The sequence below is a fragment of the Blastomyces gilchristii genome, assembly GCF_000003855.2.
Source record: "Blastomyces gilchristii SLH14081 genomic scaffold supercont1.6, whole genome shotgun sequence".
Lineage (NCBI taxonomy): Eukaryota > Fungi > Ascomycota > Eurotiomycetes > Onygenales > Ajellomycetaceae > Blastomyces > Blastomyces gilchristii.
The window spans coordinates 3263834-3283449 of record NW_003101677.1 but is presented as its reverse complement, the minus strand read 5'-3'; the positions used below and the strand labels follow the sequence as shown (position 1 = coordinate 3283449).

Here is a 19616-nt window from a genome sequence, read left to right as displayed (position 1 = left end):
GCTCTACAAGGTCTTGTCTGAGACTGACGTATAAAATGTCTTATCACTTCTTCTATAAGATTCACACTATTATTAGTTAGAATTTTATGTAATATTTCATAGTTGATATAGATCTTGTTATATAAGAACTTTATTACTATCTTTTTAATCATCTCTGAAACTCCTTTTATAACTGATCAGTCAGTAGTATAGTTAATAGCAGTGATTATTCAATAATTTTCATTTAATATTCACAGTAATATGTCTATAAGATTCACTTCTTATTACTTAAACAGCTGTATTTTACTTTTTATCTGATATTATACTTTCACATATTCTAATTCTTTCTTTGATTCTTTCACAACCTGATAATTCAGACACTTATAAGTGTATGTCTGAATATTCTCAGTTATACTTAGTTAGTACACTTTTGATTTAAGTATATCTATGAGTTCAGAGCTTTCTAAGTGATTAAATTTCTTATATATACAAGCTACTAAGTTACATCTAAATAAATGTTTCAGATAGAGAGTTTCTGCATATTCTAAATTATAATAAAGTACAATATTATTTTTCAATTTTCTTAACTTGAAGTTCAGAAGCATCTCTTCTACTATCTTTGTAAGATACTTATTATCTGATACTTTATTATTCTTTAAGCAAGAGATTATTTGTAAGAATAAGTGCTTACAGATAATTATTCAGATGTTTACAGCTTGACATAATATATACTGATAACTACTAGAAGTATTTATAATAGAAAGATAAAATATAAAAGTTAAATATATAATAGTATTCAAGATAAGTTATAAATAGTATTCATGAACTTCAGTCTATATAGTTGTATATAGTTATGAGCTGCTAACTCTATTAATTATATAAGAGATAGAAATAGAGATAAAGAATCTGTAAGAAGCAGAATTTCTTATATATCTCTTTCTCTCTAAGACTTCATCTGTGAAGTCTTTCACTGAGTAATTTCATAGAATCAGGCTCAGTACTGCAGTGATACTCACTAAAAACTCTTCATATATATAAAAATCTCAGTGAGGAAAAATCTCTTATTATTATAAAGAGAAAAGAGTCTGTCACTCAGTTTCTTATTTCATGAGATTCTTTATAATCTGCAGATCTTTCTCTAGCTGTCATACAGATTCATCTCACATCTTTCATACAGAAGAGTTTCAGTTGACTTCTAATCATTTTCATGAGATTTTTATGTAACTGTCACACAGATTCATCTCACAGGTGAATCACTTTCTGTGAGATCACTCTTATTAAAGAGAAGTATTTATGAGTTGATCTTTCACTCATTCTCACAAATCATCATTCTTTGACACTGTAGAGTTGTAAGCAATTTTCCATTCTTTCATCAACTCTGTAGAATTGTAGAATCAAGATGTCTGCAGCCTGCAATCACTCTTTGTAGTTATATAGAAAGATTCATCTCCCCCTCTCTTGGTGGCTCCCTGCCAAGTTCAATTACACCAGGTCTTATCAGTGACTTAATGGTGTGGATGAGCTAGAAAAATACCAACCTGCCCGTTATCATCTAATCCTTATTAGAGATGTTCTTGCAGACCGGCATCAAGCTGCTGATAAACTGCATTATGGGACCATGCGGCTTGCTTTGACAAGCAACGTTCCACCTAGGATTCCATCAAAATCAGTACAAGATGCAGATGCATCTTCTCGCGAGATTTAAATTCAACATTTCGTTGTCCATTCTCTATCTGGCCATCTAGGCCGCTCAATGATGCCTATAACGGAAGATCAATTCGACCTTCATGCTCTAACAGGATCCTTGGGATTCTGTATGATACCATCCGCTTCTTCAGTATGACCAATGCTAAATTCCGCTTCCCTCTTACAGTTGAGACTACGCATGTTGTGATCGCAAAGCCAATACTTGCTAAGATATAGACATCCATCTTGTCCTCTCTTTTGTCTGCCACCTACCTCTGACCAACTCATTACTAACTAATTCTACAATAAGCTCAATGAACTGTACATGGATAAGGTTATGCTCGTTGATATAAAGCCTCCTGAAAATGCCCTAGACATTATGTCATCTTGTGACATAGCTTCTGCATGATGCAGCTTCTGCTCTGAAACTCTTATGACACTTCACGCGATGCTTGTTCTCCGTCGCAACAAAGGAGTCGCTGATGGTTTCTACGTGGACGGTGAAGTGGGGGGGTATCAATTTAGACAAAGTTCAGAAATTATGATCAAAAAGGACAGACGCCAACTTGTAACAAGGCAATCCGGTGCTAAGCCTTGGTAGACTAGCAGATCCAAAGCTCTCAGGATCCCTGGGTGACTTGGATACTTATCAATTTCCCACTTGCATGTACAGTACCTTTCAGTTTTGCCGAGGAAAAATATCCAGTATACAGTTCAGTTCCAATGCAGTCAGAAATCCCGTTAGAAAGTGAGCCTGTCCAGGCTCCATATAATATTAATATCTCGGACCGTGGGCACGGGAACTAACGCATAGAAGTATTGTGACAGAAAGTCCAGCCGAAAGGAGGATATCAGACTGGAATATATGCCCTTCATTCAATATTGCAAAGCGCTCTAATATCTCTAGACGTATGTAAGAACACCAAGTTTCATCCCTAATAAGTTATCATTTTATATATTACGCATTTTGAAAATCCAATCGCCACCTAATGATATGTAGCACAAACACAAATGCCCACTAATTGGACATAGACAGTAAGGGTCTATATTTAAACCCCAAAGCGTTGTCGGGAATTGAAAAAAAAAAAAAAAAAACCAGACCGGGCAGGGGTATTATAAAATATTCAAGCATGTCTATATTTAAATAAACCCTCCGTCTCTTTCTAACGACTCATCTGGCCCATCATAATAAGAATGGAGAATAAAAGGAAAATATTATTCGTCCCCATAGCCTTCTCACAGCCAGCGTAAGTAGGTTAAGGAATCCAAGCCACACTCCCAGCATTAAGTGGGTTCAACACAAAAGAGTCGACCCGGGGCCTGTTCTTTCCCCAGTGAAATGCTTATCATTCTTCCGTCCTCCTCCGGAGCCTGATAGGTTTCTCCCCGAGACTAAGACTTTCAAACTCCAATATCGGGCCGGCGACATGACTCAATGGACACTAAGCTCGGCATGGGGGCCACGAGCTATGGACATAACCAGCCCACATGGAGATAATGAATGCGCTGCATTCCGCCCGTGCCAAGTTATAGTGGTAGTCAATACCAACAGGCGAGGTGAGGGTAGAAACTTCCAGCGAGCCTGCGCTATAGTATTAGGTTTAACGAGCGAGTAGGTCAAGATAGTGATGTATAAGCACATAATAGGAAAAAGGAGAGAAAGAGGGAAATGCAGAGATCGTAACACTACTATTACAGATTAAATGAGTGGGAGAAATAAACAGGAACCAATCAAAGAACCAAGCAGAAGATAGATTGTAGAAAAGTAAATGAGAACAAGTCCGTAGAACAAAAGCTTTTCAGGTGCTGCTTTTCCTTTCCTGCTTTTCAAACATCCCACATCTCATTTTGTTATACACATCGTTGACTCGTTGCGTTCATCCAATTACTGAATAGCGGGGAAAGACAGATAGGAGGAGTTGCTATCGTCCTCGGCCAGCAAGGAGATATTGTAAGTGGTTTTGCAGCCAAGCTCCTTCTCTCGTCCCACCAATTCCATCTCTCCTGTGTTTCTATATGTTTTTATGGTTTGGAAAGCAAGCCAAAAGAAAGAGACAAAATCAAATCGAGTTAAATCATAGGAGATAGACAATGACAGAAATCAAGCTAGGCTAAAAAGCAGAAACTAAGGACGAGATATACCGCGGCTCTCCCGGAGCACGCTATGCGTTGAGAGCTAGGAAAAAACAAAGAGAAAAGAAAAATAACTGTAGAAACGAGATTTATGTAGAAACGAGATTTATGAAGAAGTCACCGGAATATATCGTGACGCGTGAGGATTAGCAGTCGAGCCAGTCGACCGAATGGCGGCGAGAATCGTTGATCATGGTATCGAATTTCGTTCAATTTCGAAGTAGGAAGGGAGAAGTAGAGTGATGAGATACCAACAGTGGGCGAAGTTGGCGGAGTAGGTAGAGAAGGAACAGCCTGTGTTCCTGTAAAAGTTCATATCAAGAATAGGACCCAGAATGACTTCCATTCGACATTGCAGAAGAGCGGAGGTTGATCATAGTGTTAGGCTAGAGCTGTTGAAAGCGATAGCGCACAGCGCAGATCACTCAAGTCATCTCTAGCAAGTTTCCCAGCTGGGTGAAGATACCTGATATCCCAACAGGTAACGTAGGGGGGGTTATCGAGGCCCGTTCCGCCCCAAACTTGCTCTCTCTCTCTCCACGCCGACTTCCAATCTCCCACTTGCCCGAATATTGCTTCAGTCGGGAGAAGCCGGGTTCTAAAGATATGGGCCTTTGCAGCTAGAGTAGCCAGAATCAGGACAATTCATGGTAGGTTTTGGGTAGGTGTTGGACTCCGTTCCCCGCGCCGAATGGACTGTGCACGCGTAGCCAACAAGGACTGTCTTCTCTTGTACTACATGGCCGCGTTGACCATATGCCTCGCACGGGTCTACCGCATGACGGTGATAGAGGCAGCGACAGACGGAGTACCTTTCAACAACTTGGTAGCACATCTTGCTAAAAGTCTGTTCGCTTCTCTTGTCGTTTGTCAACTGGGAGGTCCGGAATAAACTGGGGGGATGTTGCGATATGCAGGCAAAAGCGGGATTGATGGAGCTTTTGCGATACAGCGGGAACAATTCAACGGTTAAGCTCTCGACAGCTAAGAGATGGAAATGCGGCAGAGTACTAGATCTGTGGAAAGTGGCGTAGTTGCAGGTGCAGATGCTCCAAAGGGGATGAAAAACAGCGCCAAATAAACAAGACAGGTATAATGGCAAGAAAACGACAAAAGAAATTAAAGAGTAGAGCGATATTTTATTGAAATGAATAAGTGGGTATAAATGGGGATTGAAATGAGAAAAATGATGTGTTAGAGGTGACAAACAGCATCATATATAACCAATTGAAAGTATACACCCAAGGCATCTATTAGTCGGGTGGAAGCCTAGGACAAGGAGAGAATGAGTCGTAATCAGGTCTAGAGTGGGAAAAAGGGGACAAAACCATCTAGGCAATCTTCCAAGGCTTGGAATTCGTGGACCGATCCTGCATCATGCTCCGCCTGAGGGGTTGAAAATTACCACAGGAGAGTGGATGGGAAACGGTCGACTTGGCCGCCGGCAACTGATTGATCCTCGATGTGCGGGTACAGAGCAACGTCCCGCTAGCCGTCACCTGCATAGCCAAACGGATCGCGGACATGCCCGAAAATAAGTGCTCAGGCCAAGCCAGTTCATCTTGAAATGGTGGAATGCTGTTACAATGAGGGGCCACATTTCAGCCAAATCCTCAGGCAGGACTTTCAGCGGATGCCTTTGTTAGCATCGTTGGCTCGTTGGTTACCCACGATATGGAAGTGTGGCTGTTCCCGCTTCGTTTTACTGCTAGCGATCTGTAACAAACGTGGTGCGCTTGCCAAGAAACCATTCGCACCAACCAAGCAGGAAGCAGGAAGTACTAAAGCGCATATAATAATCATCCGATATGGTTCTACCAAGGCGGTCCGCAGAGATTCGGGCACTACCCCTACCCGTGGGGCGAATTGGGAGGATGAGGCTGGAAGGTCAAACCAAAGCGCCCTCGATATGGCCATGACAGACGCTTGCCGGGGGGGCACCCTTGGCTTCTTAGCCCGACTAGTGATTGGTAGTGTCATCCCGCTTCCCTGGAAATAGTAACGGACGGGGCACAACGCTGGCCTGTTACGAGTCAGCATATCGCTAGTAGTTAGCTAATTGAGGCTGGTGTCAGACTGACTTAGCCTAGGGATCGTGAGCATGGAGCAAGAATAGCTACATGATATACAGTTTTGCAGCATTAAACAGTTCTGTCTTCGGTTGTTTGTCTGCTAACCTAGTTATGACCATGTTGTGTGTATTAAATATTAGTCGAGGTTCTCTACATAGATAGAGTGGGACACGTGACTGGAGTAGCCGCCGGGGAGCTAACCAACATTGCTTTAAGTGTTCTCAGCCAGTGTCACACACCTATCTGCTCACTGCCAATTGCTTCAAAAACACAATAATAATTAATTACAAAAGCTGGCATCTAGTTTCCTCGTAGGGACTAGACCCATATGTGCAAAAATACATGCAAAACATGCAAGGAGAACGTTCTGTCCTTTCTGTATTGTATTACCCCCCCCCCTTTCTTCAGTTGTCTTGACACTGCGGGGTCTCATTCTCATAGTCAGTTCTATTGTATAGGCACTGTGGCCTAGCATCATGATTATGATTATTTCTCTCGCAGTATATTGTGGGGGCTCTCTCCCTTACTGGAGGCAAAAAGGATTCTCTCACAATGATGATATTGCCGGGTTCTCTCCGTCTAGGAGACAAAAGTATTCTCTCATGATATTCAAATTCCAGATCCCATGGCAGTATTTCCATCATTTTGGCATCGATATTGGTGATTATGGTTATACTGTTCTCCCCATTCTAGAAATTCTTCGTGACGTAATTCAAAAGCAGGCAGAGTAGTATATCTTTGCAAAGATCAAGGAAGTCATCTTTGCATTCTAAGGCTTGATATAGAGGTTGGAAAGGATCTCATCACAGTTGATGGATTTCGTACTGACAGGTATTTGATTTATCTTGAAGATATTGAGTATTTGAACAAGAGAAGAGGTTCTTTAATGAAAGAAGTTGTTATTGAAGAGCTTATTACAAGATTAAAACACTTCATAGCTAACCTGTAGTATTGTGTGTATTATATCAATACAGAATGTGGGACACGTGACTGCAGTAGCCGGAGCAACTAAGCTGGGGCCATTCCTGCATGGCCTGGATTCCAGAACTGATGACTGGATGAAAAAGCTTCGCATGCTCTTTTTCTTGTGGCTCTATCGAGTCAAATTATACAGAAGAAATCCCTATTGATACGTCAAGAGTCCAGTTTGGGAAAATTGCAAGGGCCATATTATTCCACCCAAGGGCAGGAGTTTGCTTTTAATCTACGGGTTGAATCAAAAAATGACCACTGTAGACAAGCAAAAATCACTTGACAGCCATGTATCTGACAGATTTTGTTTCCGTCCGTTCACTCAATCTAGTAGAAATACTTAGCGAGACCCCACGACCAAAGCAGAGAAGCCGGAGAAACTGGAATGCATTTTCCATTATTTTCATATAGAAACAGAATAAAATTATACAAAATAACCTCGGTAGAGAAAACCGACGGACCCATACATCCCCGCCGTCGGCGGAGCTGTGCGCTGAAGCCTCAAGATCTCCATTTAACTAACAGACGTTAACCTGACAGAATGAAGGGGTGGCAAACATACACCTCCCTCTAGCAATGCAGATTATCGTGAAATGCTCGGAATATTCTGGGGGCTGATTTGAGCAACCCTGTATATCCTGCTTGTCATTCGATTCCCATCATTAATATTAGCTCCGCAAGGAAGTCACTCCGCATCAGGGACAGGGGACAAGGCACAAAACAGCTTTGGAGAGAAATGAAATAGTAAAGAAGACTGGTAACGTCTGGATCCTCCTCCATGCAAGTGGGATCACCACTATGTACTCCCTCATGCAGTTTGCCACTTCAAGATTACGACAGGAGGAGCAGCTAGCGTAGCACTCGATCTTCCTCCGCCGGAAGGAGTCAGGTGGTGTATTTGTGATACAAGGATATGTTGAGGTATGCGATAGAGAATTCTCCTGAAAGGGAAGGCACTTCAGCCCTACAAATCCAGTCGCACAAGATGTCTGTTCGCATCACGCATCACGCATCAGCGCGCTATTTCAGGAATTGGCCCTAGCTGTAGCTTTAGAATCTGCGGTTGAAACAAGGTTTTGCTGATTGGCTGGTTTGGCGAGCGAAAGCGTGGCTCCAGGGTTTGGTCAGCCCTACGCCTTGGCAGGGACCCACCTAAGTCTAATTTAGACTAGCGTACCGTACCACCACACCTGCAGCCACATCAATCAACTGCGAATCTAGCCCTGCACAGCCACCTCGGATTTGGGTGGTTGATCTAGCGGTAAGATGGAGGGATTTCTCGAGCAGAGGGGGCCTGTGTTTCGAACCTCTAGGGGCAGTATGATATGGTAAATGATGGCCGCTTCTATCTTGAATTACGGACATCTGCCGCTTACTTTTGTGGCCATTTCAAGTGTAACGTTGAGGGACTGCTGCTCCTGACGAACAAGAGTTCGGATTGAACATGAATAAAGTCGGTTACAACGTTCACACTGTCAGTCTTGTTATTTTGCGGGGAGGGGTGCATGAAATGTACGGTAAGGTTTTCGGTATCCGGGTACTCCGTACTTCGAAAAAACCATCCGCCTAAACGGAGGACTTTTTGGAAATATACAAGTGGAAGAACAAGATGCAAAAACATTTTAGAGCCAAAATCTATGGCTCCAACGAGCACCTCACAGTTAATGGGCCAGATTACTCCGAAACGGCGTTGTTCTGGCCATCCAATATTTCCTTGTACCCTCGATGTTTGGAGATCAGCTACAAACAGTATTCCGAGTAGTCGTTGACCGCTCTATCGCGGGGATGGATACCACATTGCCCAACCTTAATTCAGTCCGGTCCCTGTCAAGCATCATTCGTAATCATTCTTCAATCGTCAGCGTTGACTCATCAATCATACAGAAGAAGCTGATACCCTGAATAATCGTGTTAAACTCATCAATAGCAATCTCGGAGCATACCTCGGGCAATCTAGATTGCGTTACGTGCGCATTGTCTGCGTTGACATGAACAATAACCTTGGTAGCGTTGGTCAGTGCTTGATTGAAGTCTGCCTTGCATCCAGCTCCAGAGTGGCAAAAGATTAGTGTCCCAAAATAACGCCGACAAGGGGGAAGGCTCACGTCTCAAAAAGGCAATTATGACAAGACCTTGAGAGTTAGTAACGTCTATACAGCTTACATTTACCAGGAATAGAGCGTTCAAGCTAGTAAATTTCCCAAGGTGGACTTGCCGAGATTCGGGATTCTCTAATTAGGATGATATTGATTACTGAAAGAGGGTTTTACGAAGGATTCCATCAATAGCACCATGCAGAGGCCGCCCAATCAATTTCTTACCACCAACTTTCTTTCCCAGTGCTGGAATGTTGGATACTTGGGGACGCCCATTATTGGACACTGTCAGCTTATTACTCTCTCCTTAATTAGCCTATCATTCAGCATAAGTGCCGTGCTAAGTTGCTTTGAAAAGTTGAAGTTCATTGGCACACAGGGGTGGGTGAGAAATTATTGAACTAACAGACGATACAACATTGAGCGGAAGGAGGGAAATGATAACTATCTAACATAGATATCTATTTAGATGAGAGATTGTAATCGGCTAAAGTACGAGCTGGGATATTCCTCAAAACCAAAGTTTGATCAAAACACAACCATAGGAACAGTTAGCTACCTTATGTTCTCCTTACTTTACTCATTTGAAATCTCTCAGCGAAGAGATATCACTAACGATTGCCTTGACACAGATACGTGTGAAAATTGGACCACTATTCTCACTGTGATCCACATATCCGTTTGAACTCTTCCTCAGTGTGATTCCACACCTCCTCAATCATCCCCTTATCGCGTAGTTCAGCCAACAGCTTCTTCACATCAGGAGATCCAGTCTCACAATCTGACCCTACGGAGTAGACGCCGCCCCCGATTGTCCCCGTGGTACTAATAGACATATCAGTTCCATCTGGAAGCGGCACAGAGGCAGAATTGCCTTGCCTTGCCGGGAACCGTGAGCTTGTGGCCAGGTACAAATGCCGCTCGCCACTCTCTTCGATAGGCACCACAGAAACCTCGAATGGAGACTGTTTTCCAGGCTGGCCGTGCATATGCCTAAAAATTGGAGTGTCCACTAAACCTAGATGGCCGTGGATAAAACTAACATCGGGGGTCATCCTGGCTATGGCCTCAAGGCCAAGGGTTACCGGTGAGGCGAGATGTCCACGAAGTTCTTTGAGCGGGAGTCCGAAAGCGGGGAAATCCGTTGAGTCCAAAAGTCCCTCGCGCGTACCCCCTGCCACAGTAACGACGCGGCGGAGGGACGAGCCATTGCGACAGAGGCAGCATGTTGGTGATGAAATGCATACGGGAGTAATAGATTAATGCCGGCAGCGCGTGAATTTTCTCACAGGTTTCTAGCGTTCCCGTTAGCTGAGTTGCTGGATGATGCTACATGGCTAGTACCTACCACTGCGATCCAGGAGTGGTACTCCCGCGCTGAGAACCAACATGTTCAGTGCGCTCTCCTTTCTTTGACTTGATTTGCTCGCACACGTTGTCGACGACGCGGATCAAGCGGATGTCGGCCTGGATAAAGATGTATTCTCCCTCCAGGTTCAGTGCCTTACACTCTGCGATGATGCGGTCTGCAGCATCTTGAGAGCGGCCGACAAAGTACGCTCGCGATTGCTTTGCATACTGGGCAAAAGCCGTCAGAGTGCTTTCGCCGATTCCGTTGGTTGCTCCCACAAAAACCGCCACCAGCCTAGGCGGGAGTGTGGAAGGAATCAGAGAATTGAAGGATTGGATTTCTGCTGACAGCGGAGACGCAATGACATGAGCTTCACATTGCCTCTGCATGAAGAAAGGCTCCCCTAATTATAAATTGGAAAGGGTTACATGGTGAATGTTGTATTGTCAGTATTATTAATGAAAATATTTAGTTTAATGCAGATAACGCCGAATGGAAGGTAAAGCTCAATATGAACATGGCTTGAAAGAAAATAGGCCCAGCTTGAACACCACGTTCAGTGTTTATGGGTTGGGGATCAAGATTAGACGAGTATTAGGGGTACCTAAGAGCAAAGGCCTAAATTGTAGGATAGTCGAAGGTTGTATTGATAGAGCTATCTACAAAGAGCTGAATATAGTGTGTTGGAGGATAACGTTCATCTGTAATCTATCTATTACACGACCGGATTATGGTTGTTCCACCATTTCAATCGGCGACACGGTCGCTGAGCTGTAAATCATAGTATAATGATGAATGAATGATGAAATTATCATAAATAAGTTATAAACTGAAAAAATCAATTATCATATTAATGATATCACTGAATCCAATCTATATAATTACTAATTCTAAAAACTGTCTCATTCACTGATATTATTCTCTATTGAAAATCATAGATACTTCTATCTAAATTCTTCTGAATTAACTGAATCAAGTTTCTCTTATAGTTTTCATTTCTAGTCATGTTGCTCTCATTGATCATATCACTGAACTTATAAATTGAAATTTACAGATTAGTCATGATCTGAAAGACACTGTCATCAGTTATCTAATATTTAAGAGTTAGAATTTCAGAGTGATTAGATACTAAGTATTTAAAAGTTTATATAATTATTAATCTCTGAATAAATCTGAGAATTATTTCATCAACTCTAACTTACTATTTCAGTGATTATTTTATAAGTTCAAGAACTCAGAACACTTATCAGAGTCAGAAGATTAAAGAAGAAGAAGAGAAAAGAATTAATAATAGTAATAAAGAGATTAGTGAGAATTGCAGAGAGAGAAAGAGAATTATTACTATTAGTAGATTTCTTATTACTACTGCTCTTATTAACTGTATTACTGAGAAGTTTAACAATTATTTTAAATCAGTTTATTATTTCATATATTTTAATGAAAATATGCTGTGCTTTCTCTCTAATACTGTTAATCAAGTTTGTAAGATTCTTTATTATCACTTTTTAACTGTTATAATAATTATTAATTAATCTCAAGATCTTTTATTAAATAGTAAGCTTTATATTTTTAATATTTAATTTTATCTTTTTAATGATAATTTTCTTCTTCTTCAGAGTAATTTTCTTCTTTTCAATCTTTAATTTAACTCTTTCAATATTCAACTTAATCTTCTTAATTTCAAGTTTGACTTTTTTAATAAGACTGATAGATGTATTTAAGACTTTTAATATAATAGTTAATGTAATCAATCACTTAACACCTGCTTATACTCAATGCCTGTCATTTCACTATTATAATAATAAAATATTTTCAATGATATCTCAACAACACAATTAGATTTTAAAGTGATATATTATATAATGAAAATATATATAGAAAATTACATATAAAAATATACAGCTAATTCTGTAGATGTGTATTAAGCTTAATAACTCACCTGAAATATCAAATCTTGAATGAAGACAGATTCAATGAGTAAGCAGTTATTAAATCAGTAGAGATTATAATATTATCAGATTTCTTCAGTAGTGAATCTGTGAGTATTCTGACAGAGTTTTGAAAACATAATTTAATCACTCTTTATAAAGTTAAGAGTTTACTTTTCTGATTAGAAAGAGGATTTTTAAATTCTTCAATCTTTTTCTTATTTAACTGTGATTACTGCTGTACAGCAGCTTGTTCTTTCTTCTCTTTTTACTCTTAAGTCTTTCTTACATCTCTAAGCTTCTTTTCAATCTGCTATTGAGTAGCTCTTGTAGTCTTATTCATATCTTTTTACTGCTTTACTATCTGATAAGCTGTCTCTCACTTCATTCTCTTCTTCATGATATCTGTCTTCTTCTATTTCTTAAGAATAGTATATTACAACTTAGTATTCTTCTTATAAGTCTGCTTATTCTTTTTAACAGCTTGGGAAGTTATCATTTTCTTATATATAATCTGTATCTTTACTGATGAAAAGAACTGTGTTAATAATAAATTCAAAGAATCTAGTAATCTTATTACTCTATTATACTTGTAATATCTTCTCTCTTAATTAAGAGCTTACTGTAGCTGTCTATTCTCTATTAGAAGAACCTCTTTATCAAGAGTAAGATTTTTTCTCATACAGATTACTTAGTTGAGATTACTAGATATTTAATACTATTACTGTTAAACTTACTTCATCAATTTCTGTATATTAATAATAGAAGTAGAGATTCTTAATTAATATTATATATCTGAGAAAGTGTAAGACTGTATTATAAGCTTTTTAAGAACTCATTCTGAATTAAATAAATATAAATCAGTAGTAGTAAATGCAGATATAATATTTAAAGATGTAACTATCTTCTTTTATACAGTATTAAATAGCTGTTAAAAAGTCCTCTTTATAGTATGTATAAATCTCATTTCAGTTCTCATCTATTTATTTAGTTGATTAAAGTATGATTTACTTAATAATTCAAATATTTCAATATTTAGTGACTGTAGTCAGTGAGTAGAATAAGAAGAAAAGATAGTAAGTAGAATTTAATAACAATCTATATAATTGATGAATACTATATTAATATGAGAAAAGTAATTATCTAATATAAGAAGTCTATATTCATATTCTGCTTTCTTTTTTATAAGAGGTTCAAAGATCTTCTTTAATCATATTAATTTATATTCATTATTACTTAATTCATTTTCTGAAGTAGTAAAGTAGATCTGATTCTTTTCACTATTAAAGTTCTTCAGTCAAGTATCTTGCATATCTCTTAATTCTTCTTAATATATAAAAGTAGATGAGACTCATAAGAGTAAAGTTTTATCTGTATAAATTAAGATAAGTAGTGTTATGAATTCTTAACTACTATTCTGACTAATATCTATTATATAATCTGATTTGAGTGAAGTAATTAATATAATACATTTAAAAGTGTGAATAAGTGTTAATAGAAATTCTTTCTTATTAAAGTTATAAATATTTACAGATTCAACATTATATTGAGTGATTTTTACCTCTAGTTATAAATTAATTAGCAAGAAGTAAAAAATCAGTAGAAGAAAGAAATCAGTAGAAGAAAGAAATCTATTATAAGATTAAAATAATACTTGAAATATATTGAATTATCTGCAATCTTATATTTTTAGTTGATATTTTAAAAATAGAGTAACTTGATTATATTCTTATAATGCTGATAGAATTGTAACAGTCAGTTAATTCTAATAGATGCTTTCAGAATCTCAACAATGAGATTATGTATGAGGAGTTGAGATATGCAAGGAAAACCACAATCTATTAATTAATTGATATGAAAAAGAAGTCATTCTTCTTGTGAATCTGTGAGATTTTTACAGTGAATAGAGCTTACTTTCTTCCTTGATATTTGAACATCTCTATAACACTGTGATAATATATATCAACTGATTAAATATTTTTTAGCAGTCTCAGTGTAATTAGAAATCAATTGTGTGTTCAAATCATCAATTGCTGCTTGTATAACTGCTTTGTGATGCATATTGAAAGTGTTTGAAGATGGATGAAAAAATGAAGATTGAGCGGGCGTTGAGTATACGCGGGCGTTGAGTGGTTGATTACGTTATACTCTTTATTTTTTGATTTTCTACTTTCTGTCAGCATGTCTTTGCTTTCTTAATTCACTTGAATAAATTCTTCACTATCTTCAGAATGGCTGACTTGACTGATTTCTTTATAACTGTCGGAATGACAAGGTAAAACTCATGAATTCTGTGACAGGCTGCGTCTGATCATTTATATAGACTATTTCATTACACTTCATAGATTTCACTAAAAGCTCCGATTCTCAGTCACTCTCAATCATGAATTCTCAGCTGAAAAACTCACAGAATTTCTATTCTTTTACTTCAGAATTTCTATTCTTCCGCCGCGAAGCTTCACTGCATACACATATAAATATTCACTTCGATCACTAATTCTCATACTTTCTTCTTTTTCCTTCTCTAACATTTTCCACTTTTATATTATAAGACCTATATATATTATACTGATCTATTCAGTGTAGACCTCTTACACTTGAAAAATATTCATCATCTTCTCATTAGAAATGATTACTCATTGAGAAGATATTTAAATACATAATAATATATAAGAAATAGAGAAATGAAAGATCAGTTAAGCAGACACTGAGTCTCTAGATACAAGCTGACTTATCAGTTACTCTGACTCTGTAACAAGATCTTATAAAGAGAAAAACATCTTATAAGAGAATATCAGTGAAAGACTTAAGAGTTCTGATATCTTAGATATATGAAATATTCATACAATTATACTTGTTCTGATTTTACAGATATCACATATTTAATAAGCAATATAGCTATATTAATCAATAATATGAAAGAACTCTTGAATATAAGTATAAATATAGTACTACAGTGACTCTGAGTAATATTAAAATTATAATAATAATAGATAGCTAATATACATGCAACTTAATAACATTAATATAAAGAAATTTAACAATTGTCTTAATAAGAAATCTTTACATAAATAATTTCAACACTGATTAAATTTGAGATAATATAAACACTGAAGAAATATCTAAATACTTCTACATATTTCAATACTTCTGATCTCACTCTCTATTCATCATGAAGATTGAAAATACTTGTGAAACTAAGTGTAGATTAAGATGTCATCAGTTTATTAACTAATCAAGAGTGATATATTAATGATCAATTAAAGAATTGTATAAGATAGAAGTTTTATTCATATATGAAGACATATGAATCAGTGTTATATATATCTGATAATATTATCAGACTTCTTAATATTCTGTTTAGAGATACTACTATACGGTAGAAAGTATTAAATTAGTTACAGAGTACTCAACAGAGAAATACTTCTCTTACTACATTTATTCCTGACTTTGATATCAAGATTCTAGAAGCAGATAATCAATCTTGAAAGAATTAAATAAAGATTAGCATACTTAAGAAGACATTAACTTTTAAACTTCTACAAGCTCTTATAAGTGTAGATAAACACCTGACTTATAAAGCCTTCTGCATACAACGCCAGACATTGAATGATTATCTTATCAAGCTTAATAGTATACAGAACAGCAGCAGAAGATATTATATCTCAGTCACTTATACACCTGCATTAAAGAACAATAATGCAGATGTCATGAACTGAGTAAACTCAAATATCTATACATAAACAAGAGTTTTCATTATTCAAACAGGCTTCTGAGTCTCTGAGATCACTTCTGAGAAAGTCACTGATCAATGTCAATGAGAGATTTGCATTAATTATAACTGATAAGAATATATCTCTTTCAACTGCTGATCAGTCTATGTATCTTCTCATTTAAAAGAAAGATCAATATCAGCAGTTCATATCAATCACATTGTATTGAAGAAAGATTTAAAAGATAACTATAAGAACACTCTGATGAAACAGGGAAAAGATTAGCTTCTGTTTAAATTCATAAGCAGTAGCTTAAAAAGGTTAGACAATAATAATTTAAAGAGAAAATGATAATAAATGCAATTCTTGTATCTACTGTGATAAATAACATGTATAATATGAAAGTCATGATAGATAGCAGTCTATATCACTATACAATGATTAAATCTTCAGTTGTAAGACATTATGACCTTCAGTGTATTCTCTTATCAAAACCTCATCTTCTCACAGAATTTGATGATTTAAAAGATGTTTACACCTGTTATATGATGAAATAAACACAGATATTGAAGAACATCAATGTAAAGATGCTTCTATATATAAAGTTGATAATCTGAACTATAATTTTATGCTAGAACTTGTCTGACTATCTGAACAAGATATCTTGTTAAACACTTAAAACAGAAGCTTAATATTCTCTAACAATGATAGAATTCACAAAGATAATATTCACAAGACTATGAACCTGATACAGATCTCTATCAACACTTATAAAATGCTCTGAAAAAGAAGTCACTGACAAGATCACTGACAAGATCACTGATAGTAGAATCATGTGTCAATCTACTTCATCAGTCTGACTAATATTAAAAAAGCTTTAGAAAAGTGATCTTATATTATAATAATAAATTCTTATACAAAACTCTCTCAATAATATCATGAATACCTAGATATCTTTTAATAAGATAATAATGTTATGAATCTATCTCTCTTACAAGGTTCAGAAGTAGATTACAGTATCAAGTTAAAAAAGAAGAATAATAAAGATCTTAAATTATTATAAGACTTTCTTTATAACATGTTCTGAGATGAACTTCTTCTTCTTTGAAAGACACTTAATAATTTGTTAAATAAAGAATTCATATATATTAGCAACTTCTCTTTCACAGCTGGTATTCTCTTTACAAAGAAATCAGATGAAGAACTCTGATTCTGTGTAAACTATTGAGAACTGAACAGATTAATAAAGAAAGATCACTATTCTTCATCTCTTATCAATGAAACTCTAGCTTATATCAGATAAGCTTAATAATTTACAAAGCTAGATGTTATCACTGCATTTTATAAAATCTGTATCACTGAAGAAGATGAGTGACTTACAGTATTCTAAACATAATATGATCTCTTTGAATAAGTAGTCACACTCTTCAGACTGACTAACACTCTTAGTACATTTCAGAAGTATATTAGCTGAGCACTCTGAGATTTCCTTAATGAATTTATATCTACTTATCTCAATGACATTCTGATCTTCACTGATGAGTTCAGAAAAGAATATTAAGAACATATGTAAAGAGTATTATAATAACTATAAGAAGCAGAACTACTGATAGACATAGATAAGTGTAATTTTAAAGTTAAAAGTATAAAATATCTAGACTTTATCATAGAAGCTGGTAAGAAAATCTGAATAAATTCTGAGAAGATCTCTGCTATTCTTGAATGAGAGGCTCTGTATACTGTGAAAGATGTACACAGCTTCATCAGATTTACTAACTTCTATCAGTGATTTATACAGAATTTCTCAGATATTACTAGATCACTCACAGAACTTATTAAAAAGAACTCAGTATTTTAATAATCAGCAGATACTTAAGTCATATTCACATGAATAAAGAAGATATTCATTAATACCTTGCTACTGATAATATTTAATTCTGATTATAAAATAGTTGTTGAAGCTGATTTCTCTGACTATATCACAGAAGAAGCTATATTACAATATGATGATAAAGATATCTTATAATTATACATCTTCATGTTTAAGAAACTGAGTCTTACTGAATGTAATTATAAGATCTATGATAAGACACAATTATACACTATCTAGAAGAATAAGACTCTGAACTCTGAAGTGTCTTTAAATTTGAGATACTCAGAGATTATAAGAATCTCAAGTATTTCACAATCATCTACAAGCTTATTAAATATCAGATGCAATGATCTATGCTATTAAGCTGTTTTCATTTCACTATACGCTACTGCCTTAGCAGTCAGAACTCAATGACAGATGCTCTGTCATAATAAGAGTAAGATATACCTTTCAATGTAATAAACATCTACTGAATAAACTGAGAACATTAGCTCTTGAATCTGAAGATATTAGTTGATCAAGATGAAATAACTTATAACATTATACATGCTTATCTGATTAGAACATTCTCGCTCTGAACTGTCACTGATATCTCAACTTCTCTCAAATCTTCACTGAAAGAACTGTGACATATAACAGCTCAGGCTAATAAACTTCTTCAGACTCTCACTGAAGCAGTATGATAAGAAGCATCTCAATTTCCTTCAGAACTATGTATAAAAACTGTTCAATTCTCTCTTTTACTATTAAATTGAAAAAGACCTGTATGAACTATGCTCTGAGAGTTATAAAGATGAGCTCAAATTATATAATCAGAAAAAGAGTCTCTTCTTCATTTTGATTAATTAACTCAGGAAATGAACTGGATTGAAATAGATTTCTTAATTGAAATGAAAATAATTCTTCAAAGAAAATGCCCTCTCAACTATACAGACTATGTTCACTGATTAAAAATCAATTTTCTTCATTAAATATTGAAAAAGTTAATCATCAGAAGATATCTCTCTGAAGAGAAAAGCTTGAATCTCTCATAGACTTAAAAATAGGTAAACTATCTAAAGAGAGAGAATATGAACAGCATTTGAAGAGAATCTCTATAATCAATATAGACTCTATTCTGATTTACTCAGATAACTCAAAAAATGAGAATTTAAATAGATTAGACACAGACATTGCTTATACTGAAGATAATATTAATTTTATCTCAGATTTCTGAAATTTAGACTGTGAATCTAAAGTCTTTGATGCTGAACTATTTGTAATAGTGAAAGCTTTCAAACTCATTAAAATAAAATCTTATAAAAGAGAAAATAGTTTGAAAGAGATATAAATATTCTCTAATAGTTAAGTTGCTTTAAAAAGACTTAGAAATAGTCAGATTCATAATAGTCAAATGAATCTTGAACTGATTTTAAATTCTGTTTTGAAAATTCAAAAGAGAAGAATATTAAAATTGATAATTTATCTACACTGAGTTTCTACTCATATAAATATTCATGGCAATGAATTGGCTGATTCAGCTGCAAAAAAGAGTTCAGAATTAAGCAGATCTATTCAAAAAAGAGTATTCTGATCTTTTATAAAGAGAAAGATAAAAGAATCTTCTTTAGACAAGTGAAATGAAAGCTGATAGAAACAAAAGAAGAGTATACATTATTCAAGATTTGAAATAAAACTCAAGTGAAAATCTTGTTTAATCAAATGTAAAAAGAAAATATTCTCATCTATAATTGAGCTGAAACTAGAACATGATTATTTCAAATCTTATATACAAAGATTTGATGATAGATTTGATTCAATTGAATGCTCATTC

General features: G+C 35.9%; 2 protein-coding genes across 2 annotated transcripts; both read right to left on the bottom strand.

Annotated features, from left to right (window-relative positions):
- Nucleotides 1-2758: 2758 nt before the first annotated feature.
- On the bottom strand, nucleotides 2759-6857 carry BDBG_04051 (uncharacterized protein). Its single transcript, XM_031721519.1, has 2 exons — nucleotides 5880-6857; nucleotides 2759-5821 (listed from the first exon to the last, which is right to left on the bottom strand). Exon 2 carries the CDS (start codon nucleotides 5776-5778, stop codon nucleotides 5425-5427), a length of 354 nt encoding a protein of 117 aa, XP_031578105.1. The 5' UTR covers nucleotides 5779-5821; nucleotides 5880-6857; the 3' UTR covers nucleotides 2759-5424.
- Nucleotides 6858-9524: 2667 nt separating this feature from the next.
- Nucleotides 9525-10678, bottom strand: BDBG_04050 (uncharacterized protein; the record flags this gene model as incomplete). Its single annotated transcript, XM_002625945.2, has 3 exons — nucleotides 9525-10112; nucleotides 10186-10233; nucleotides 10324-10678. The coding sequence occupies 3 exons, from the start codon at nucleotides 10676-10678 to the stop codon at nucleotides 9598-9600; spliced, it is 918 nt and encodes a 305-aa protein (XP_002625991.1). The 3' UTR covers nucleotides 9525-9597.
- Nucleotides 10679-19616: the final 8938 nt, after the last annotated feature.